The 26,763-nt window shown below is 34.2% G+C and overlaps 1 protein-coding gene across 1 annotated transcript in view; it reads right to left on the reverse strand.

Annotated features, from left to right (window-relative positions):
- Positions 1–26,763, reverse strand: part of LOC147078214 (uncharacterized) — a 116,019-nt gene that overhangs the window by 18,195 nt on the left and 71,061 nt on the right. The window contains exons 2-6 of the mRNA XM_085960572.1: positions 8,646–8,828; positions 7,260–7,304; positions 6,084–6,368; positions 5,044–5,292; positions 3,735–4,518 (exon numbers count right to left, since the gene is read on the reverse strand). Of these exons, the coding sequence (XP_085816698.1) occupies positions 3,735–4,518; positions 5,044–5,292; positions 6,084–6,368; positions 7,260–7,304; positions 8,646–8,828 (1,546 nt within the window). The remainder of the gene's footprint in view (positions 1–3,734; positions 4,519–5,043; positions 5,293–6,083; positions 6,369–7,259; positions 7,305–8,645; positions 8,829–26,763) is intronic.

Here is a 26,763-nt window from a genome sequence, read left to right on the forward strand (position 1 = left end):
GAAATAAATAATTTTAGTTTTGCTATTGAATAAGTGACAGTAGGTACTATCGCATATTAAACCATAAATAATAAAAAATAACACTAGTCTTCATTTAATGTGAAAAGTGATGGTTGAGGTATTTTTTTTCTCCTCAGTTTTGTCACGTTTACCTACTCGACGAAAAACTCGAAAAAGAAAATTGAATGTCAACCTGGCGAGAAAACGTGCAGGGTTGAATATCTATAGAAATTTAGATTTTTAGTTGTTTTTTTTTGTTGTTTAGAACTCATGGATTGGTGCAACCACCCTGAAGCTTCTAATGTTTGGTTTGATATTCTGACATGGCATGTCTAAAAGATAACACAGCGCGGACGACACAAACGGACACTAACGACCCTAATGATTATGACTGTTACGGCATGCGCGTTCCATAACCACTCATGGAAGCGACACGTCGCAGGTGAAAAGGTGATAACCCATTAGTGAATACGTCATGTAGTTATGGCTGCTGGCCAGGTGTTCATCGTTAGACTCAAAACTGTGGAGAGGAAGAAGCTATAAGAAGTAGACAGGGTAATTCAGTAAAGTCAGTGGAACCTGCTGGAGGATTTGGATAACCCTGCCCTCTCCCGCCGTATCGATAATAAATCATTACAGATATTTTTTTGAAATGGACCTAATAAAAAAATTCTCTGTACACCCCTGATGATAAATATGGGGTTTCTACTGACAGGCCCTGGCTGGTATGCATGCCGGCGGATGGAGCCGAGCAAATCACAAGTCAAAAAAGAATTTATTTTACAAATAAACAGTTGTAGACCTCGAGAGGTTCATATGGGAATAATCGATGATGTTGGCTAGTGAATTACAGCTGGTCATAAGTCACAAGACACCGGAGTATTGTGCTCATATCTAGGTATGTGTCGTCACTCCTTTTTATCGCGCCCACACAGCGCACTCTCTGCCGGACATCCGGCCAGAACGGACGAAGGAAACACATCCCGATTGCGGCAGAGAGCTGACTTATATCGCCTTTGACACTAATCTAGAATGCAACCCGACAGAGGCGCATCAGCTGCGCGGGGCAAGCGGGGCGCGCAATATTGTGCGCAAATATTGGACAGTGCACACCTAAATTGTGTACATGTAAATTGAGCTGATCATATTGTGTCGAAGGAGACACATCATCTACATGGCTAAGGAAGAGTATGGGGAACGTCATCTGGAATCTACTTTGTGCACACAATGGATTTATAAGGATACGAGATGAAAATTATAAAGGAAGCCATTTTATTTTTTCTCTGCGTGACGAATTTTGGATCCATTCTGTTATATGTTCCGTACAACCGATAGATAATTTCCGATGATAGGCCAAATTCTCTACTTTATAAGAAGGCCAACTTTGAGGCATTTGAAAAATTTGCTGCGTCATATGGAGGACGAAATAATTCCGATCCCACCTTAGATTCATCACTTTCAACTCCTGACTCCTCTGTTTCGGCAGAGTTTCAGTACACGAGTACAGAGAACACTTCATGTCATGACGGCAGAGCAAGTCAAGATTATTTTTATTTTCTAAAACTCTCTCTTTAAGCACTAAGGTGCATGGTTGCTACATCAGTCCCGTGCAGCATCGCTTCGGGACAAGGAAGTGTGGAACTAAAGTCTTTTCATTCTGACACGTTTATAGCGTCATGGAAGACAGCCGTGCACAAACCGTGGCTGCATAACGCAAATCATTTTTCACATATCGTGCAAAGGTGCCGCGACTTCGTGCTTGCCATATGCACCCAATACTGGGGCGTGACAGGGTGAAGTAGTAGTACCTATTCATTACAGCACCGCAACAGGCAATGAAGCCAGTAGTGTAGTAATATATAGTAATATATAATATAGTAGAATCACAATAAACTAAAAGTTATAATCAACAGATAAAAATAATTTATGAGGTTTTACTGAAATTATATTCAATTATTGGTATATGTGAAGACTATTTTCGTATATTTAATTTAGTCGTGAGTCGATGCTTAAGGGGGGACATGCTCGTCGAAGGTCAAAATTGAGTTTTTATTGTATTTTCAAACCATGATCCTGGACACTCCTTAAACGTTGTAGATAATCTATTTATATAATTTTGAAGCCTTATTATCCTTTATATTTATTTTAAACATTTGATGACTGCATGAAGTATTTTTGTTACATAAAATAGTATTCTTTTAAACCTCTCGCTCTAATGTTTTAGAATATAGTCATATTTCGGTACAGAACTGTGCAGTGGTGTTAAGATTTTTTACATTTATTAATTTTTAAACGCATTTATAAAACCATTAGTATAATTTATTACGAGTTAATTTTTGTAAAATATTCACGATAAAAAATTATTTTGATAATCTCTGTGATCCCAAATTTGACAAGAATTAGGCATTTTATTATTCAAAAAATCGGCAAGATTAACACATTTGAAGATGATTCTAAAGATATTTATTATAAGCTATGTCTTTGACCATTCAAGTGTGATAAAAATCTTATGAATAATGATTGCTTTATAAGAATTATTGACCTAAGAATAAGGTAGTGTTTTTTTGAAATACGCCATTTCTTTTGTCATTCCCTAGTGGTTAAGCTACAACATACGGCCGTAGCCATAAAATGACAAACTATAATTAAAGTAGGGAGTAAAATTATGTTAACGCGCGTGTTTGAACATGTACCTAACCGAATTTTTTTTAATTTTTTTTTAAACGGTACATGTTCAAACACGCGCGTCAATATCATTTTACTACCTACTTCAATTATAGTTTGTCAATTTATGGCTACGGCCGTATGTTGTAGCTTAACCACTAGGGAATGACAAAAGAAATGGCGTATTTCAAAAAAACACTACCTTATTCTTAGGTCAATTATTATTATAAAGCAATCATTATTCATAAGATGTTTATCACACTTGAATGGTCAAAGACATAGCTTATAATAAATATCTTTAGAATCATCTTGAAATGTGTTAATCTTGCCGATTTTTTGAATAATAAAATGCCTAATTCTTGTCAAATTTGGGATCACAGAGATTATCAATATAATTTTTTATCGTGAATATTTTACAAAAATTATCTCATAATAAATTATGCTAATGGTTTTATAAATGCGTTTAAAAATTAATAAATGTAAAAAATCTTAACACCACTGCACAGTTATGTACCGAAATATGACTATATTCTAAAACATTAGAGCGAGAGGTTTAAAAGAATACTATTTTATGTAACAAAAATACTTCATGCAGTCATCAAATGTTTAAAATAACTATAAAGGATAATAAGGCTTCAAAATTATATAAATAGATCATCTACAACGTTTAAGGAGTGTCCAGGATCATGGTTTGAATATACAATAAAAACTCAATTTTGACCTTCGACGAGCATGTCCCCCCTTAAGCACCACTACTTTAGCTGAAATGTATTAATCCCACATTGATTTTAGTAGCACGGATGCTGGATGAAGTGAGTTCAAAAGTGGAAGAAATTTCAGAGTAGAATTTTACGTATAATTTCACAACATATTTTCACAAAAAAAATCTTCCTTACAACAGAGATATTCCGGGAGACGAGATACGAGTTGTTATTAGTGAAAGTAAACTTGAGACCATTCATTGCTAAAAAGGTAAGTATTTGACTCTAATGGATGAGCCGAAATGATAAAATGCACATGAAACGCAGGTGATATAATATTATAATTGAAAGTGAAGATATGATATTTACCTGATCTGCATATCGGGCAGTCATCTCCTCGCTCACCCTTGGCGCCGTTATAACCGGGTGTTCCAGGCGTTCCACCAGGTCCTTCCTCACCGGGCAAACCAGGTGGCCCATCGTTACCTGCTGGTCCCATTACATTGTAACCTTTTCCAGGAACTCCTTTAGGCCCAGTATCACCACTGTCTCCTCGGCTACCCATCTGACCCGGCTGCCCATCTAAACCAGGCAGACCATCGGAGCCATCCGGTCCGATTACATCACGGCCTGGGAAACCCTTTTCGCCATTTATTCCGTTAGGTCCTGGGAAGCCGTCAGGTCCTTGTTTCCCAATCGAACCAGGTAAACCGTCAGTACCTCTTTCCCCTTTGAATGATATTCCTTTATTTCCCATATATCCTGGAACTCCACCTGGTCCAGGGGGACCAGGGGGTCCAATCATACCGACAGATCCTGGAGGTCCGTCGTAGCCGGCTGTACCTCGAGGTCCAGGATAACCGATAGGACCTTGTATACCAGGATTTCCGAGTTGTCCTTCTTCGTTTAGAGTTGCATCATAACCTCCTGGTTCACCAATGGACCCTTGTCTTCCCTGTGTTCCGGGTTGACCAGGTTCTCCAATGGCTCCCATATTACCATTAAATCCATCAATCCCGGCATAACCTGGCGCTCCCTTCATTCCCTTTTCACCGGTTTGACCTACAGGTCCAATTTTTCCTTGTTTGCCTTGTGGACCATCACCTCCTTGGTCTCCATTAAATCCTTTAACACCACGCCTTCCAGCTTGACCCTAAAATTTTCGTGCTGAGTGAATATTCATCTTTCAAAGGTGACATAAATAGATGTACTATTCAAATAATAATATAGAGGCAACGGTAATTTTCTTTGACGCAGATGACGCAATTGATTCATCAGAAGATTTAAAAGGGGGCCTCGAAACAGTTCAAACCAATTGTACAAATATTATTTGAAAAATGTATATATCTCACAAATTGAGTATAAAACATTACACAAAGGATAACAAAATCCCTGCAACTAACATCAAAGAGACATGACAAAACCGCTCAAACAGATACGTACAAAAACACTAGGTACTACTATTGTACATCATTAGTATTTAATAATTATTTTTAGTTACAAGATATTGCGATTTTAGAAAAGAGGTAGGTACATTGATAATAATATATTTATTAGGGACCAAGATGGAATTTATGGTATTTATTTTGTATCGTGGGGCTTTCACGTCCTTCAATGCACCACTGTGTAAAGGCTTTAAATGTTAAATACAGCAATAATTATATTTAAAAATGCTGACCATTAAACCAAGTGAGCCCCTTTCGCCTTTGATACCCTTGGCCCCTCCATCCCCTTGGTAACCCTGCTCTCCTTTGATTCCTTTGGCAAGTGATATTGTGATCTCCGTGAAGTTATCCGGCTTAATGATAGGTCCTGGGTAGCCTTCGTCACCAAGTGGACCCCTTTCACCCTTCTCACCCGCGTTTCCAGTGATGTCATCACCAGGGGCACCTCGAAGACCTGTCTCTCCATGTCTACCTGCAATGCCCTGATTGCGGTAGAAATAAAAATAACAATTGAATTAATTGATTTACGTAATCGTCGCAGGTCACAAGTGGCACGACCATAGATAATGCACATAAAAGATAATAAAAGTATTATATAAATATGAAAATTTAACAAATCGTTAACCTAGAGTTAAGTAGGCGATACATTATACTCGTACGTAAAACTTAAAATGAATTGAAAAAAAAAATACTTCTTTCATAATTTATATCACATTTTTTTTCGACCAAGTCCGATCCTAATAAGATCATATGGGCCTCCACGGAGTGGAGGTTTGTATTAACAGATTTTTGTTTTTACGAGAAATGGAATGGGCAGCATGTGTCAGTCGTCAGCTGAATGCAGAACTATTCCGACTTACATTTGAAATTTTTGAGGAGAGTTTTTTGAAACAACTTACTGAAATTATTTATTATCTTTATTGATGAATATGTACACATCATATTTTAGTAGGATTATTGATGCATACACTTGTCCATATAAATAATAAATAACTGAAGTAGGCCGTTTCAAAAAACTCTCGTGCAAAATATTTCAAATGTGTGTTAATATAGTTCTGCATTCAGACTCTGTGCTCAACCTATTAGATCCATACCTACGCTGACTCATACACAAATTGAAAAACAATATGTATAGGTATTTGCCAAATCCAGGATTCGAACCTTGGACATCATAATATGTACTTGTTTTTATTATAAACCAATGTAGGCATTGGTCACGTTTAAATTGAGCACTTCGTATGCTTACAAATTTAATGATTACATATTTATTTACCTCATCTCCAGAATTGCCATGCTCTCCGTAGCTACCTTGGCGTCCTCGTTTACCAAGTGGTCCTTGATAACCTGCTCTTCCAGGCACACCCATATCTCCTTTGGTGGTCTCACTGTTCACACCTCCATCTCCTGAAGTTCCTCTCGGGCCCTTCGGGCCCTGGTCTCCCGGACTTCCTCTGGATCCTGGTCTACCAGGATAACCTGGAGATCCAGATGTTCCATTACTTCCACTGCAGCCATCAATACCTAGGGAACCTCGGACTCCATCAGAACCCGGCATGCCCTGTGTAAATTATCGTTTTTGTTATGGAAATATTATTTAGTTAAAAAACATCGCAGTTTTAAAGAAGAAAAGATTTAAAAAAAAAAATGATAGATGTTGATAAAAGAAAACTTACCTTAGACATGGACTAAGGCGATTAAAACTTTCTATGCTATACAATACTTTCATTCAAAGACTTGCTTGTGTGACTCTTTTATTATAATATGAAGATTAATAACACTCAAAATGTAAAACAATGACAAAATCATAGTTAATACGTCATCGTCATAAATGAGGACCTTCTTTCGCTCATTACATAAGCATACAGTGTAAATATTATAAAACTGTGGTATTTACATTTACATAATTCTAAATTTACCAATTTTCAGTAAAAGTTCGTGTCTGTGAGTGCACGAAACGCTGGATTTATATCTGAATGAACCCTGGGCTAATATATCACGAGCTCAAATATATATAAGTAGATATATATTATAGTGATATTAAAATGGACAAGAGTAGGTAAGTATTAGAAAAGAATGTGTTTCTAATAGTCCAAAAATAACAACACTTCATGTTCTCTTTAAAAAAAAACATATTATTTAATCAAGATTTTATATTTTAGAATGTATTGATATTAAAGACAACGTCATCAATATTAGCATGAAGAAAAACTGATTAATAATGTATTCATTGATTGTTTAGCCGAGGGGGCCCGGTCAATTTAGAAGTCCTGGGCTATAGCCACTTTAGCCCAGTGACAAATGGAATCATATATCTAGACTCTATGACATAATATATCAATTGACAATATTTTTATTTAAATATATTATACTATACTAGATATAAATAATAACTGTCAGAGAGAGATTTTAATAATGAATAATAAATATATATTATACAGCAGCGACTTACCGGAATTCCGTTCATACCCTGGAAACCTGGTAATCCATCGTCTCCCTATGGAAATAAAAATACTAAATAGGCGATTTAAAAAAAAAGTCAGGTAGTACACATTTTTTCTTTATACATAGTTGAAATTCATCAGTGACACGTCATAATATTGTGCATACTATATCTTTGCTTAATCCTTTCTCCATTTGCGATCGGTCTTTGCAACGACTTAACGATTTTTCGACTGTAAGAACAACGGTTCGCTGTGTAATTTACCCTGAGTAGAAAGCTCCCACTTACAGGGAAGCATCAATATTTGAAACTTATTATTGAAATTCAAGCCTGTCTTTAAGTTAATTCATATTTTTAATGAATACGTATCTAAAAATATTAACACAAAAATAAATCGTAACAGATTTTTGGGTATCCATTGCGTGTTCTTCCCCCTTCTTTCCTTGACGTCAAAAATCTATTACGATAACAACAGAACTGTCAAAGTCTCAAACATTATATAAAGATTGTATTTGGATACGATACTACTTTACTGATTTATTTTGTCTGTAATATTGTCTGTTAAAAATAAATAAGTACCTAAAAAGTGAACGTCAACCTGACCGCATTGAAAGGTCTTACCGCCATTGAGTCAATTGTTACCCCGATCGTCGAGTTAGATCGAACTAAAATTGAAATTTTCTCATTATGCTCGATCGGACCAGACGGAAATCGAAAATCTTTAACGGCCCACATGTTCAGCGTACGTCAAAATGGAGCTTTTATGCTATTTTCAAAGCATGATCCTGGACATTCCTTAAACGTTGTAGATAATCTATTTACATAATTTTGAAGCCTTATTATCCTTTATATTTATTTTAAACATTTGATGACTGCATAAAGTATTTTTATTACATAAAATAGTATTCTTTTAAGCCTCTCGCTTTAATGTTTGAGAATATAGTCATATTTCAGTACGTCCATGTGAAGTGGTGTTAATATTTTTTATATTTATTAATTTTGAAAATTATTTATAAAACCATTAGTAAAATTTATGTCGACATTATTATATTGAAATATTTTCAATAAAAAATTATATTCATAATCTCTGTGATCCCAAATTTGTCAAGAATTAGGCATTTTATTATTCAAAAAATGGGCAAGATTTACACATTTAAAGATACTTTTGAAGATACTGATTATAAGCTATGTCTTTGAACATTCAAATGTGATAAACATTCTACGAATAATGTTAATTTTGACATTTCGTACGCTGAGCATGTCCCCCCTTAAGTCAGTAAATGTGCACGTGTAGTTAGGGCTTAACGCAGTTCACTTCATTATGGGCAAGCCTTTATAAAAAGGTTAATTTTGCAAAATGCTATAAATAAATGATAATTATTGCATATAACTTACTCTGTACCCCTTCTCTCCCACTCCTCCATACTCTCCACTCTCTCCGGCGTCTCCGTAGGGCCCCTCAGGACCATCGGGTCCGGTGTCGCCATAGGGCCCCTGCAATCCCGGCATCCCCGAGTTCCCCATCACTCCCGCTGACCCTTTTTGTCCACTGCAATTGCATATTGTAGTATTACAAGACTGAAACAAAAACAAAAGAAAATTAGTGTCATATACATATTTCTACCACACGTTTATAATTTTCATTTGTAAGTATATCTTTTTTATTAAAACCAATTAAAACCTAATAACGAATTTCACCAAATAATTGAATTACAAATAAGTATGGATAACACACTACCTATTTTTAAATTAAATTAGTATACGTTTTCTACCAAAAACGTTGTATTGTTTAATTTTTGAACGATAACGTTGATATTGTGTATTAATAATATATTATTAATATAATATATGAGCGGAACGCTCGACAATTTTCTGAAGATATTAACATAGTTATCAAAATTTATGTGTATGTTATGAAAATAAGTGTTAGATTTTTTGTTATATAGCCTATCAGAGCTCGGAAAACTCAGACGGTGAAATATTTTTTTCTACGAGACGGAGCGATAATTTTACCAATTTCACGAACTGGAACGGCGCTCCGGTGCGCCCGGTCCATTTCGAGCCCTGGTTACTAGGTGGAAAACCGTTCTAATAAGGTAATGTACCAAAAAAATATCTCATTTATTGTTAATTATTATTATTTTATTATGATTATTTAGGAACGCACCTCATGTAAAATAATATAAAAATCCCTCTATAAAGTTGGTACAGCATCCCATCATCATTATTTTACCACTTGCAAGAAAAATGTGTAAAGGTATCATTTTGCGAAAAAATAAAGTCATCCAAATGACGAGAATGTCTTCTAAAACCTTAAATAAATCATTTTCATGATTTGCAAAATGTTCCTTATTATTTTAAAGAGCCATCACATTCCAAAATTAATAATATGTACGTATATACAAATTGCATTCGTTTTATTCTATTTAATCGACTTCAAACTAATGTTTTTAAAGATAAAACTATGCATAAGGGTTACATGTAAATTGTACGTAAAACAATTCACCGTGGCACAGTTCGCCATGAGCTTTCTTATCGGAAAGGGATTACCGTATACTATACGGTCTCCAATTTTATTAGATTCAATATGGACATTAATTCAATTTTCATAGCTGATTTTGGCAAAATTCATGAAATCAAAAATACAAACCTAACCTAACATAACAATATTTGTTCGCTGCTGGCTTCCTGTAAAGTGTAAACCGACAATAATAGTGTTTTATATAGACGTGAATAATTTTATGTCAGTACTATACGACCCAAAGAGGTTGGACGGTATATTATTATATACCGTCCAAGATTTCACCGTGATGTGTGGTACGGCGAAATGCATACGTACAAGTTTCCGGACACGTGCGTAGACCCGTGCAAATTTCAGGTTTATAATAATTATTATAAGATGACAATATGATGATTTCCAGGATAAGAATAGACATAGTGGCTGATACATAAACCTTTCCTATCAAAAGTATACAGATTATTCAGGCTTAGTCCCTTATTTTTTTACCAATAAATGACACGAAAGCACTTATGTTGAGTTTAAACTTTATTATTTGCATTTCTTAAACATTTATCCAGCGCAACCGTTCTAGAGAGGGATAATAAATGCCATCATGTAATGTGTCATGCAAGTCATATCGTGTGATATGAAATTTCTGGGAAAATAAAGTGACACTGAAAAGACTTGTAGTTATTTAAAGCAATGACAACAACGTCAGTGGGCATCGTTTGAATCAGTTACCCACTTTTATTAAGTCTGCTACCATAGATTATTAAATTTACGTGATGCTTTTCATTACACTGCGTCTGATATAACGTACACATCGTTAAATGTAGAGTAAGTGGTTTATGCCAGATGCAAGGATCAAATAACCATCAATATAATCAGGAACGGGTATTCTGGCCATGTTATGGGCCCCATGACTACCCCTTGGGCGAGTTTATTGTAAGTATTAATATATAATCATTAATGTAACTATTAATCGCTGCAAATCTGATGACTACAATCTTGCAGCATCCCCAGCAGTATTTGGCAACTGTCGTTGACAAAAACATGCCAGACGGGGTATGAAAATAAGATATTTGACAGGAAAATACGCTAGATTTTGTGAAGATAAAATTGCAAGTAAATTTACTTATTCGACTAAGAACGCTTTCGCTTATCGAAAAAGTGTAAAAATCGAAAAAATGTCGATACGTGTAAAAACCACAAAAATATAAGTATTTAATAATAAACAAGAAATACCCATATTGTGTCAACGGCGTTCAAGTTTCGTTTCATGTTTGAAGACAAGAGCTTTCTTTTTTGTAAGGCAGACATAGATAATTATTAAAAAACATACCTTTTAGATTAATAATTAATTGTTGTTAAAATTATTATTTTATATACGCGGAGACTCGGAATAAACATTAAAAAAATACATGAAATTGTTTCATCGCATTTTATTGCTCACTAAAATAGGTACCGACCTACCTGCAATATGTATCTGATAGTCGGAAATTTGATGCGAATGAAAATAAGTAAACTAACAATTTTAAACATTTAAAGCATCAAAAACGCTAGTAAAAACGCCACAAGCCAGATGCGTTTTTTGCAAGCTGGATGCTCATCGAAAAATGCTAGACCTGACAAGAAAAACGCTAAATTGGCAACGCTGATCCCCAGCTCACTTAAGTATAATAAATGATCCTAAATATCGGATGTGACAATGAAGATATAAATCACGTTGTTTGACAACGTACGCTTTATGTAGAAACTGCGAACCACGTGATGATCCGTTCGTTCCAACCAGCTGCATCATTGATGATATTATGCTTGAGGCCAATGACGTGGCTATTACGGTGGCCAAGACATGGTTGGGAAGAGTCTAGGCGCATCTCTCGTATGAACATGACAGAAGAAGAATTGGTATTGGCAGACCATAGATTTTTTGGTACAGTTCAGTTATGAGGAATACAGCGGAAAACACATTTTGAAAATACCCGATATACTGGATTATTTGTTAGTTTGGATTAGTTTAGGTTAGGTTGGGTTAGGTTTGGTTAGGTTAGGTTAACCTAACAAATAATCCAATATATCGGCTATTTTCAAAATGTGTTTGCCGCTGTATTCCTTATAACCAAACTGTACCGATTTTTTTAATAGTAGATTTACAATATTTTATGTTTTATTATATTTACATACTTACGTTATGTATCAAATATGGCAAAATTTGGTGATTTTTGTATAATATTATATAATATAATAACAATAATATGATTAATTTCTTAGATTTACTATTTACTACTTACAACAATTATATATTACTTACAACAATTTAATTCATAATTATATTGTGATATGTGGGTTTTATATAATCAATGAAGCTTTAAGCGCCAAAATGGTTAAACAACACTGCTTAATACTGTACCGTACGTTTGAAAATTCAAAATCATGTATTAATTGTGTTAATAGATGTTTTCAAATTGAATATGTAGCCATTGTGACCATTTCTGGATCCGCTAGTGAGTCTAGTACAGGAAACACAGAATTAATGGGAACTAAAATACCTACGGTTGAAAAGTAACAGGCAACCGATCACGAATGTGAAAGAATATGGGATAAACTTAAACACGTGTCAAGAATACGTCATTCTAAGCTTGTCCTTTGTCTGACTTACTGCTCACGGTTTCTGCACGGAAGATCATTCAATATTGGTGTATTTAAAGGTTGCAGCACACACTATTGCACGTCTATAATGCGTGTTTCATTTTCGTAGGACACTCACACATTCAAAACCCAGCTTCAAAATATAGTGTATCGGAGTATAAAGCCTATCTGAATTCTATTTATTAATTTGTTTTGTGGTCTAGTACCTACCTACATCTTCATTGCAGTTTTTTTGTACCAAAGTTATTATAATACTTTTACAAATCATTTTATCGTATTGATGATAATTTTTCAATAATTGCACAAATTATACTAAAATTAATTTATTTTAATGGCTGAATTTTCTCAAATTAATTTCAAAAAAGGAATATGTAGGGTGCATACTATAAAATACAGATTGGAATATACTTAAAACAGTCCCAAATATATTATGCAAGTGTCAAATTGATTTACATAATATTAACTATCATTAAAGTTAGCGGGTGGTCTTGTTTTAATAATTAATATTCATAATTATTTATAAAGTGGTAGACAAATCCATGTTTCTCTGATACTCCACACAAACTTTGTCATCGTAAGACGGGTTGATAAAAAATAATGATCAGTTTTTACAAAATTTTATTTACGAAAAGCTATGTTAAGTAGTATATCGATTATAATTTAAATATCGACTCAGGGCTCGAAATGGACCGGAACGCACCGGAGCACTGTTCCAGTTCATAAAATCTACATAATTATCGCTCCGTCTTGTGGAAATATTAATTTGATCGTCTGAGCTAGATATGTCATATAATAAAAAATCTAACAGACTTATTTTTATAAAATACATATACATTAGATAACAACGTTATTAATTTCATAAAATTATCGAGCGCTCCGGTTCGTAAAATTTTCCATTTCGAGCGCTGTATTGACTATAGAAAAAAAAAAGGGTGTAACCCTCAGTGTTTTCAAAATAGGTTTTATTGAATAATAATGTTTTACATGGCTAAATACACGTTATGTCCAAAAGATGTAAGCTGCAAATTTATTATCTAAATTTAGATAGTATTTTTTTTAAAAAAAGAAGGAAGTGACGTAGGAAAAGTGACTTTTTAAATAACTCAATAATTAATATCATATTAGGCATATAAAAACCAAATTAATAATTATCATGCATTTCAAGTTTATGTTAATTTTATATTTTAACTTTGACCGAAAACCATAACAAAAACATGTGCCTCCTGTAAAATTTGATTTGTGTGGATTACGCCCTTTTTCCTTTCCAAAGTCGATATGTATATCCCCGGACCTCGTCTGCGTGAAATGTGTTAATAAAAAGTAGACAAACGTTATACAGAATGACTGTTTATATTAGATTTTTTAAAACCAATGAGATAGACAACGGTTGAATCTGGGTATGGGTAAAATACCCGGGAGAGTGACCAGGCGCGGTAAGGTAATAAGCAAGTCATTCTCTCGCGATGGCTAGCAAAATTCTCTTATTCAGTTTAAAATCTCCATACATTACGATTCCCATTAGCCAGATTCTCAATTACAATAATACAACTTACATAATATTATATTCAGTCGAACTCGGTTATTACGATCTCAGACATAGCGAGATCTCGGATGTAATGAGGAAACATTAGTTAAAATTTGATTTATGATTTTCTCCATACACTTATTCACTGTTATAACGAGCAACTTATCGGATATACCGAGCTAAAATACTGTTAATGTGTCGATCGTTTAAAAACAATTCGACCCTAAGCAATAAAATCCGATCAGACAGGATGCCGCCGGGGACGGATTACGTTTATGACACTAGTTAAGTGTCTAATTGTTACAAAAATATCCACGCACATAGTTGAAAAATCGAAGGTTTGTGAAGTCCATAGGTACCTACCAGCGTTCATTACAGTAAACAACGTCTTTTGTAGTTTATGAAGGCCATGCTTGTTTCGGGGAATTTTACGATGGTTTTCAGATTTTTTATTTCCGATTTTTTTTATGTGACCGCTCATCTAAATATACCTATTCTCTGATATGACGAGTACCGCTTATAACGAGCAAATTCAGTCGGTCCCATCTTCCTCGTAATAACCAAGTTCGACTGTAATTGTTATATTATTAAAATTAGCGTATGAAGGGTATTTGTAATCATATTAGGTCACTTTGTGGTAATACTGTCTCATATTTTATAATACTGCGGCTGTATTGGGTGTGAGCGAGATGACGAATACACCGCGAGACAAACCAATATGGGCATGATATGTTTTGACAGTAAAGACGCATTGTATAAGATAAAAAAGCGATGGAAAACCATTAGGAAAATTTGCGTTACAGCATCTTTTTGTATTTTCATAAAATGATAAAATTAAAATAATATGTGTATGTATTCATAGAGTGGTTTCGTAACATTAGGTTAGGTTATGTTATATTGCCACTATGCATGGGTTTTATAGACTATGAGAAGGCGTTTGATTCGATAAAGAAATGTTCAATACTCGACGCACTCAGAAAACAAGGAATCCCTGGAGGCTATATAAATATTTTCAATAATATATACAGTAGCGCAACAGCATCTGTAAATCTCCATAAACCATCGCGCAGATTTCCTATCAGCAAAGGAGTCCGACAAGGTGATACAATCTCACCTAAACTATTTACAGCTACCCTTGAAGACTTATTCAGGCAACTTGACTGGAATGACAAAGGGATCCCCATAAATGGAGAATACCTGAGTCATCTGCGCTTTGCCGATGACATAGTAATTTTCTCGCAAGACTCAGAAGACCTCCAAAGCAGAATGCAGGAACTCGCTGAAGTAAGCAACAAAGTAGGTTTGAAAATAAATGTAACAAAGACGAAAGTCATGTTCAACTGCTTTGCAGGCCAAAAAGAGATCCTCATCAATGGCACTCAGCTCGAACAGGTGAAAAGCTACATCTATCTGGGACAACAAGTATCTATAGATGGATGTATATTTGATGAAATTGTTCGCAGAGTAAAGCTAGGCTGGAGTGCTTTTGGCCGCCTGAATAATGTCTTCAAAAGTGACCTTCCACTGTGCCTAAAGCGCAAAGTGTTCAACCAGTGTGTGCTTCCCGTGATGACATATGCGTGTGAAACATGGACCCTAACTAAAAGAGAGATCCAGAAACTTAGAGTAGCACAACGTGGTATGGAGAGGTGCATGCTGGGCATAACGCGAAAGGACAAAAAGAGGAATGAGTGGATAAGGAAGCAGACAAGGGTTTGCGATGTAATAGAGTTTATTAAAAGCCTTAAATGGAGATGGGCTGGACACATAGCTCGAAGAAGAGACAATCGTTGGACAAATCTAGTCATCCAGTGGTATCCAAGAAGTACAAAACGTCCACAAGGTAGACCTAGAGGCCGCTGGATCGATGAAATGATAAAGTTCTGCGGAAGTACGTGGCAACGCAATGCACAGGACCGAGAGAAGTGGAAGCAACTTGAAGAGGCCTTCATCCAGCAGTGGATAGATTCAGGCTGATGATGATGATGTTATATTATTGCGTTGTTTTAATAGATTTTTTAAATTTATAACTAACTAGTCATGTTAAAAAATATCACGCCTGACAGCGAAGATCCCGCAATAATTAACTGCCTGAATACGACATATCACATTTATCACATTTTTATTGATTTTGGAGTCAAGTGATAATCCCAATTTGACCGGAATTGCCCTGTCTGGTTTGTCGTTTTGTCCCGGTTAGTTAGTTATTAATTTTTATAAATTGCATCACATCGTGTTTGATGAATTGTGTGCATTTTTCACGGTTATTTCAGTCATCGTCAGACAGTGCAAATGTCGAAAATGTTTGTTTTGTCATTTATTTACATAATAAAACCTTCAAAACCTCTGATTATATTTTTAAAATAATATAGATTTTTCAATTCTATGAATGGTCAAAATTAAATAATTAATGTCGTATGATTTCAAACTCTTCATAATGTGTTTTTTTTATTCAATGTATATATTTTTTACTTTATTTTGACCCGATTTGGAAAAAAATGGTAAGTTTACAATATATTTACGAAGGAAATCAAATAAAATAAAGAGGTCAATCCAATTTTGAAATAATTTAAGGTGGATTGACGTGAAACTACTAAATTATATTTGTTACAAGTGCATTACGCAGGGGTCGAAATGGACCGGAGCGCCGTTCTGGTCCATAAAATCCTTAAAACTATCGCTCCGTCACGTAGGAAAACTATTTTGACTGTCTGAGCTAGATGAGCCATATACCTAACATAAAATCTAACACATTTATTTTTATAAAATTAGATAACTATCATGATATTTTCGTAAAATTATCAAGCGCTTCGGTTCGTCAAATTTTCCATTTCGAGCACTGGCATAAAGCAACTCACTACCTCGATTCATTAAAATTAAGACCTGGATATTGGATTTGCAAAAAAACATTAAGACTATATTACAGTATTCTCAGTCGAAAATATAAAACAATAGGTTTATTCAACTTGTGGTTTGAACCCTCCTCTTTTTTTAAAATCTACTAATATGCATAGTTGACAATGAATGCCATTGCACTTGTAACATTATTATCAAATGCATGTTGCACCAGCTGAGTTCGTATTTCAAAAGGGCCAGGGCGCCAAGTCAACTAGGCTGAGTGTCAACGTTCGTAATTAATAATTTACTCTCGACAATTGGGCTTCCAGAACTATTTCGAGCAGAACACTTGTATATATGTATGTGAAAAGAATATAATATGTCTGAAAAGTAAACTAAGTTGAATATGCATGATGTACCTACCTACTTATTCGTATCGGAGAAAAGATACGAGTTGTATTAATATATTGTATTTAAACTTTTCTTCTCTTGTTTACCTGTGGGTAGAGGTTACGATCGAGAAATCTCGGCTTTAAAATTCTCGAAACATGTTAGAAAAGGCGAATCTCGAATATTGTGATATTAATATTTCGAAATTTCGAGAATTCTCAGTTCTCGAACGATCATAATTAAAGATAAGGCGGCACCAGGGAACTCAGAAATATAGGGAACTGAAATACCCAACCGGTAAGGCTATGCAAGCAACCGATCTCGAGTAAGGTAAACTTAAACCGCGTGTTCAGAAAACGTCACTCTAAACTTGTGCGTCGGCCTGACAACTACTCCCAGTGCTCTCGGTTTTATGTTCATTTAAAATATAAAATGGCAATCTGTTCAGTAAAAGGTTGTAGTAGTGATACAAATATGAAAAATAAAAGAAATAGTGCAACTACATTTCACAAGTAAGCATATTTTTTTATTATTTTGAATATATATGTCAATATCGTAACATGCATTAAAATTTATTTTATGCGTGCTATTTGAAGTTACGCACAAAAAATGTTATATGCATTTGGAAAGTGCGACGCACACTATTGTATGCATATAATACGTGTGTTTTGTTCGAATAACAGGGCCGCATTTCAGACGGAATATTAGATAATATTTATTATAATCAATTATAACTGTTTTCGTTTATCATAATGGTTTATACAGTTGCATATGCAATATGCATAGGTAAATGTGCATTTATTTACTGTCAATATTCATTTTAATCACAAAATGAAGAGATAAACACACAAATTACAAAGTTTAACGATTTCAAATATTTTATGAATAATTAATGATATTATACTCGTACTAAGAATTGACTTTTGGCATAACAGATTTCCACGGGATCAAGATCAAGATCATGTTAGGTTAGTATTGTTATAGTTATATAGTAAAATATTTACTGTAGAAAATTATATTTGAATTAGATGTCGATGGTCTGAATGTTACTTTCTATTATCAAGAAATAACGTAAACACATAAGTATTGTATACATATATAATGTTTATAAAGGGGCTGTATTATTTTTTATAATTATTATTTGTTTCTTTATTAAACACCATAACAGGCCGTGAAGCCCAATAATAGTGGTAAAACTCCCAGGCTTAAGGAATTTACATATTAGATTATGTAAATATATTTTGACTTCACCGGGATCGAACCCAGAACTCATCATCTGTAATTAAAAAAAAAACACATGGCTAGCTATATTATTTAAAATTTTAAAACTACGTCGACATACCTAATCTCCGTCGGCATTTTGACATAGCCATGATCTTTGTATCATTCCAAATAGGTACCTTGTTTTGGATATCCATCTCGACTACCATAAGCAGACACAAAACCTTGTAATTGCTGACTATCACTTTATTTTGAAGTCATTAAATGTTTCAGTTATGTATTATTGCTCACCGTAGATGTATTGTGTACCTACCTATATTTAGTCGGAAGGGAAGTGATAATGCCATGTTTAGAGAGATCTTCCATTATACATGCGACAGAAAAGTCAAAAAAGTTGATATTTGGTTTTTCTCCCTGTCTCGATTGAATAAATCGTGTATAATATTTTCTTATTTACGTCCGTACCGTCGTTTTTCATATTTGTATACGAAAAATGAATAGCGTGTTAATAGATCTAGAGCTTCCAACCCTGTTTTTACTGAAACCTGCTAACTGGGTAACCGCGGATATGTAAACTAACCGAAAACCGGGTTATTATTTTATAATTATTAGTAGGTATATGAACTAAAGAGACAAACCGCGAAAATAACATGTGAAAGCTTTTTCAAAAACGTCGCGTCGTAACAAATAATCAACAACTCAGTCTTCACTCAAGTAATAAAATCGCCTGCCTAAATTACTTTATTACTTACTTACCCTTTAAATGGCTTACTTTTATTGTTATTGATATAGTGTGAGACAAATTCCATAGAATAAATAATAGCGCGGCGGTCTTTAAGGATTACGCGTGGCTTAGATATCCACGGCAAATCTATAGAGCTGTGGGATATCGACAACTGCATTGGGTTTTCTGCTTAATCCCCTAAATTGAGTAGGTACACGTCTTGTCTTGCCCGTAAATAATTTTGTTTGTATACAAATATATTGTAAATAATGTAAATAAGCAAACTAACCGCTAACTGGATAGTAAGTAATTTTCCTCTGGTTAATAATAATTGGAAGCCCTACATGGGTCCCATCATTTTTGTTTATTAGATTGATTTTTTCAACCCACACCATTAATAAAATGTGTGTTTGATGGATGACAGTAAGTTAGGTATAAGACAAAATGTATGCTTTCTGTTAATATATTATTATAAATGCGATTAATGTTATACCTATATAGAATTACCTGTTGTATGTAAATATTGCTGTACTTATCTTGTTATTACTTAATCTTATATATTATGTGACGTATAAGTTGAATGGGATTTTTATAATTATATTTAATATTTTTCATAATTATTCTGTACAATGTGTTATTTATGTTCATTCATTTCATATAAATGTACTTTCTAAAAAACCAAATTAATATCCTTTTTTTAATTTCTAGAAAGTATATTCCTAATTGTGTGTGAAATTAATAAGTATGTATGTTAATTTAAAAACGCGTTAAAACACTAATATTAGTAATATGTAAGTATTTAAAATATGTTTCGTATTAAGTCTTTCTACTGAAAGTAGTCATCAATAATGCGGCTCTGTGCGTGCTACGAAGGTCATTTTTTTTGCGTCCACACATTTACTCACACTACTAAAATCCTGCTTCACTTTCAAAAGTTTGTAGAATAGGAGATCGGAGTTCTATTTATTTTCTTTTCTGTGGGCGGCACCAAACCACATCGCCCTGCACCACACCTGGTCGTATCACGGGACCACATTTGATGTAAAGCAACAGTATTTTTTCTGGCTGGGAATGTCTCAGGAGGAGTTACCCAAGACCAAGGTCGCCTTGCACTCAAATGTGTTTTGACTGAATTTGTATGACTTTAAATTACAAGTGTCAATGAGACAAATGGTAAAGAACAAAAGCAATTACAAAACTGCCGAACAATCTAAGTAAAGAGATCTTCGCGTTGACAGTATGACGTCACACATCTTCTAAATGCAAAAAATGACCTTTGTGGCGACAATGTCAGTCGGTCTGACTGGACCAAAAGCTGATTGAACCGACTTGATCAGGCAAGAAAAGCTAATTTGGTGGTAACTAAAAAAAAAGCTCTCAACTTTGAAATGGATCGGAATTATAATTTATTAAATTCTCCGATGATTTTCTTTTGCAAGAAAAGCTTACAAAAAGCATTCAATTCGAGATTTAACTGTGGAAAGGTGTTTATTTAATTGAATTTTAAAGCGAATTTTGCCCTACGTACGCATTTGTCCTCTCTATAATAATAATATATCGTCGGTGTTTTGTAAAAAGGGCGAATCAACCATTTTGGTGAAATCGAGATTTTAATGAAAATACAATATGTATCCCACTAGCTTTGTTGTCTAAAACGGCGAATTTGTATCTCCACAGGAAAGTACTTCGAAAGTAATCGACTAAAAATTTAATTAATTAAAATTAAGAATAAAAAGCGAATGTGACATACTAGGCCTTTTAAAATATTATATAATAATGCCTATTATACTGTCAGTATTCTTTCTAAGCTTTATTATAAACTTTAGATATTTATATTCATCCACAGGTCTTAAACAAATAAATGTCAATAGTTAAAAATCCTCCTGCTGTAAAATAGCATTTTGGTTAATTCGCCCTTTTTACAAAACACCGACGATATTTTCAAAATAATATGACTAATTTTATTTATATTGTCCCGTACTATTTGAGAACCACTGTTGCATGGTCACACCACCACAATGCAATGCAATGATAATGCATAATTGATTTTAATTGAAGCGAAACGATTATTGATGTGCCTAAAATATTGTTAGTAAAAATAAAAATATGGCTCATGATTAATTCTGGGATGCATTATAGTTATAATGTCATATAATAAACATTTATGAGTATTAATTATATTGGTACAATATTTGATTGTTCGTCGTAAATCAATCAACAATAATCAGACCGTAAAGATAATGTGTAAAAGTAGACACGTGGTCAATATTACTATAGCAATGAGAAAACCCAGTTATTTTTAAACAACCGGTGAGTTTTGAACTTATTCGTAAATGTCTTTCGGTGACTCATGTCACCCATTTGTTCCAATCCTACATCACAGAGTAAAACAACCTTCTTATTAGTCTGCCAATAGGTCATACTTGGTCAGGATATTTGAAGATCGTCATGTATTTTTTGAGACAAGATTTCTTGTATGTTCTCAGTTGTCTGGAAAACTATTAATAATAATTCTACTCCACAAAACGATCACGATAATATTTCACGATCGGCTTGAGAGTTTACCGGTGTAATTTGAGCTTTACAATACGAAAATAATGCGTGGGTTATTACATTATTAATTTATGATAATTATATTTTAACGCGGTAGAGAGACTGACGAGTTCGATCGGGAATCTAGACACCTAACCAGCGGCGTGTCGTAGGGTTGACTGGCCCTCCTTGTATCTTTGACCATGTCCGATCCTTATAAGATAATATGGGCCTCCACAGAGTAGAGGTTTTGAATTAACAGATTTTGTTTTTACGAGAAATGGATGTCAGCCACTTGCTCAACCTATTGGGTCCATACTCTGACAAATTGAAAAACAATATGTGTACTTGTCAGACCCAGGATTCGAACCCTAATCTTACACACTTTCAACTAAAACCCGTGACCAAAAAATTTGCCTAGGCCGTATCACAGTTCACCGTGAGCAGTTGTACAGGAAACAGAATATATATACCGTATATCAATGAGATTACATTTGTGTGCAAATAAAACATTTACAAATACGTAATAAAAACAACCAGAATACAAGGGAAATATAGAAAAAATAGGTACCCTACGTAAGTAAATTATAGACAGTAATATCTAATAATTTATATAAAATTCTGACACGTGCTCATCAGTATCACGTCATACCTATCAAAATCGAATTCATGTTATTATTGAATCTAATATTATTGGAGCAATAGGTACTTACTATTTGCAAACAAATGTCGCAGCATAACGGTACAATTTACGTCACAGCGAAATGCTTCACGAACAACGGGTACTAATCTCAATGCTATGTGACCATCTATTTCCGGTAGAACAGCTTGCAGTGAACTTTGATACGGCGAGCTATATAAAATTTACTGAATTTACATGTAACCGTCCAAACTAGCGGAATATTTGAACAACAATTATTAACCAAGCCTCGATTAGGTCATGTTAATCCATTCATAATAATGTAAGTCCCACCTACACATTATATTGTAATAGTGGTGGCAATCATCATTAAATGGAACTACAACTCTTGGTGGGCCTTGGCCTCCTTCAAAAACTTCCTCCATCTTGGACGACCCAGCGCTGGCACTCTTCAATTGCTTTGACCGAGCATTGTTCAATATCCTGTGCCGCAGTCCAGCCATCTTAATTTCGGACATCCAGGTCTTTTATTGCCCTTGGGGTTGCGTACATTGCCCGCCTTGCCGGTTTATGCCGGCAGATCAGTGTTGCCATCTTTTCAAAGTGGAATTATAGAACAGAGTCTCCAAAATTATAGTATTTGGGGGGAAAATATAGTACGCGTTTTCATCTGTTGAAAATGTATAGGTTTTTTGTTTCTCAGAAAAAAATAATGGAGAATTTGAGAAACTCCGAGACCCCTTTTTATTTAGGTACATCTTCCGACTAAAAATGCTTATCGAAGAGTTCAAGAATTTTCATTTTTTACCAAAGTCAGGGATTTTTTTTACGTTTTTCGAGCAATTTTTTTCCAAGTTCTCCAAATTTTATTATATTGCGAAATTATAATACTTTGCACCAATTTATCAAACGGAAATATCGAAATTTTAGTACTTTTTACATATTCTTTTTCCGATATTCAAAATTATAGTATTTTGGGCGTACTATACCTGTTTTATATCGTACATAGTACGCGAACCAAAATTATAGTACACATATTATAATTATAGTACGGTTGGCAATACTGTGGCAGATCCAGCGCAATCTCATTTTCATAATATGTCACGTGACCTTTTCGCCCCTATAAAGTGTATACAACTCCTTATTGTACTATGCCCATCAAATACTACTTTGTTGAACAGCCCCAAAGATTCTTGAAATGGTGGAAAAATTGTGATGGAAATAGTGATTATTAATAATTAGTCTTGAATGGAATAGCGGTCCGAGTGGTAATATTCTGCCCTGATACACAATTGGATCGTTGTAATCAAATTATATTACACGAGTTCCAAACTCTATAAGCATCTGTTTTTTATCACCATGTCAACACTCTATACGGAAGTAAGTGAAGAGAACACCTAACATAACAAACCGATGAAAAGGGAAATGCTTTCGCCTAAAAATATCCTAAAGTTATCGTTCACTTGCAGCTTTGCGCTACCGTTCAACGAGGTGATTGGTCACGAATCATAAATAATAATTGTTATTGAGAGCTTTTCTAATATAAGCTTTTAGTATATGTGCTTTCGCTGAATTTGAGATTTGTAATTTGATGCTTAACCATAAGAAGAGAGTGCTACATTCATTACGTGACTAGTTGTAATGATGTATTGTTGGTTCTTGTCGGTATACAGGAAGCCAGCGGCTAACAAATTTTGAAAATAGCCGATATACTGGATTATTTGTTAGGTTAGGTTAGGTTTTATTTTTATATGAAGCGTCAGGCATAATAATTCTCAACCCGTAAGAAAAAATATTATGTTAAGAGAAAAATCAATTAAAATTTCTAGGTAAGTAGATAGAAACTTTCTCATCTACTTTATGTACCAAATCGTAACAAAGTCTATTTATTTCATTAATGAACGTTATTTTCGCCTATTTGTCCTGGCGTCCAATTGTCCCAGTGCCGTCATATCGGCAGTTTAGATGTAACCCCGTAAAGTGTAGCTTGCATAGCCAAAACAGGCCAACAAGAATATACAAACTAATGTAATATTTTACAGCACTGTCATTCTGAATTTGCATAATTTTCGATAAACTTCAAAACAATTATTGTGCAAATCTGTATATGAGAGCCTGTGTATTTTAAATCCAAAAAAATACTTTCGGGAAGCCCCGATTTAAGATGTTTCAAAAATGGTACCCTACATGCTAATGTATATACGGCTGTATCGTTTTAATAATTTCGGGTTTCTGTTATGAATATACTCGTACATACTCAAAAGGTGAATCCGTCGATATTGTTGAAATTTTTTTACCTAAATTATCATGAACTACTCGTACAATGACTGATCTATCATCTATCAATGATATCTGAGCACAGAACAGATAATAAATAGAATTCCGATAGGCTATATACCAATACAGTAAAGTTTGACGCAGGGTTTTGAATGTGTGAGTGTCCTACGAAAATGAACCACGCATTATAGACGTGCAATAGTGTGCGTAATACACCAATATTAAAGAAGCGTCAATGCATAAACCGAGAGCAGTTGCTAGTATTCGACGTATTCTTGATACGTGTTTAAATTTATCTCGAATTCTTCCTTACTCGAGATCGGTTGCCTGCTTCTCCTTACCCGTTAAGTATTTCAGTTCCTATTATTTCTGAGTTTCCTGGCTCTGAGGTACAGAAATCTGTTTCAACTATGATGTTTTTTAAAAAAGTAGAACTTGAATATTTAAATGTACATTATGATTGGAAATTTTCGCAATACATTAAGATTACTGCATCGAATTGCATTTAATTATTGTACGAGAGTAAAAACTGAAAGTGATGTGGGATGCTGAGAGGCTTATCTGCATTGCACTGTAGGAGAAGGGCAGGGCGAGTAGGTGGACCAGGAACGATCAACTTCCGGTTCTAGACTGCGAATATGAACGGCAATAATAAGTCTGCGCGTCCCACTGCCAACAAAACGGACATGACGTCACGACAATACGGAAATTATTTTACTATCTGCTGTGATTAGATATATAAGTAATTGATAAATAGTTATTGGACAAGATGCTCAATACACAAAGTCATATTACTCATATTATATTATAATATGACATGCGTGATTGAATTGCGCTGGTCAATCGATCACCATTTTAATAATATTATTACAATTTAAGCAGTGCTCGAAATGGCTAATTTCACGAACAGGAACGCTGTATAATTTTCCGAAACTAAGTACTTATGCTAATACTTTCTTTACGTACGTACGTACTTTTGATATAAAAATGCAACAATAAACTTTAAACTTATTACGTGGATCTATATTGGGCAGGTTGGTAAGGATTGTCAGCGCCGCAGGCGAAATAATCTTGTTTTAACAAAGTATACCGTCAAAAATTGTATTATTCTTTATTCTTACTTTATCTACTACTATAACCAGTGCATGATATCTCTACCACCACTCGTCAATGATTATAACTTATATTATTGTCTCATTTGGGATAGATAAGTTTGTAATTAATTAGTCATAACAAACAACATATCCACATAAGTACCTTATAGATTCAAATTAAAAATGTATTTACGTACTTATAGAAAATTTTACGAATTCCATTTAAATACGAGCACAGAATATCAAACATCAAGAAATAGTATTAAAATAGTGTTTAAAAAATAAAGAAATAGTATTAGAAAAACAGTAAGTGCCTACCTATACCAAGAATTTATAAAACAACGTTCACATAAACTCGTTCTCACGCAGGTGGAATATACGATTATCCGAAGCGATTTGGTTGAACATAGTTATTTCCTGCCCAATTATCATTAGCAATTATTGCACCTTGGCAGAACAAACAACTTAGATTATCAAGAAAGTTATAAAATAATATATAATAAAATCAATACTAAGTACCAATAATGGCAGACTTCTCATTTGTACTGGGTAGATATAAGTTGGAAAAAAGTACGTAGCCTAAATACCTAGTTCTCTTTTAACTTTCAGAATGCAGTATGTAAGCATACGTCTTGAGAAATCAATCGGATAAAACCATGGATAGTATCCACTATCCACACAGCTTTAAAGGATTCTCAAAGATTTATTTTGAACCTTCTCCACTATAAGGGGGCATAAGGCCGTACCTACATCTAATAAAAGTTTCAAGTCATCCAAACAACGTCAACATAGCATTATTTGTAATTAAATTACCAATGGTGTGTCATTTTCATTTATATAAGATAAAACATCACGGAAGGTGAAACTCAGGTTGCTAAGCGCGATTCTTATAAAATAATATAAAATTGTCATTAATTAGTACCTACTATATTCAACATTATAAGGACTAATATTGTATTGTATGCATGTTATGTTACAATGGTGATGCTTTGGTTACCATTATTGTAATATACATCTACCACCGTATTTATTTAATAATCTATGACTAACACCACCTAAAATAATTAGATGTCCGCACTGCACACATAGGTACCTAATTTGTTAGTACCTACTTATTCTAAAC

Source organism: Rhyacophila brunnea, unplaced genomic scaffold (genome assembly GCF_057557595.1).
Source record: "Rhyacophila brunnea isolate RB1 unplaced genomic scaffold, BYU_Rbru_1.0 scaffold_118, whole genome shotgun sequence".
Classification (NCBI taxonomy): domain Eukaryota; kingdom Metazoa; phylum Arthropoda; class Insecta; order Trichoptera; family Rhyacophilidae; genus Rhyacophila; species Rhyacophila brunnea.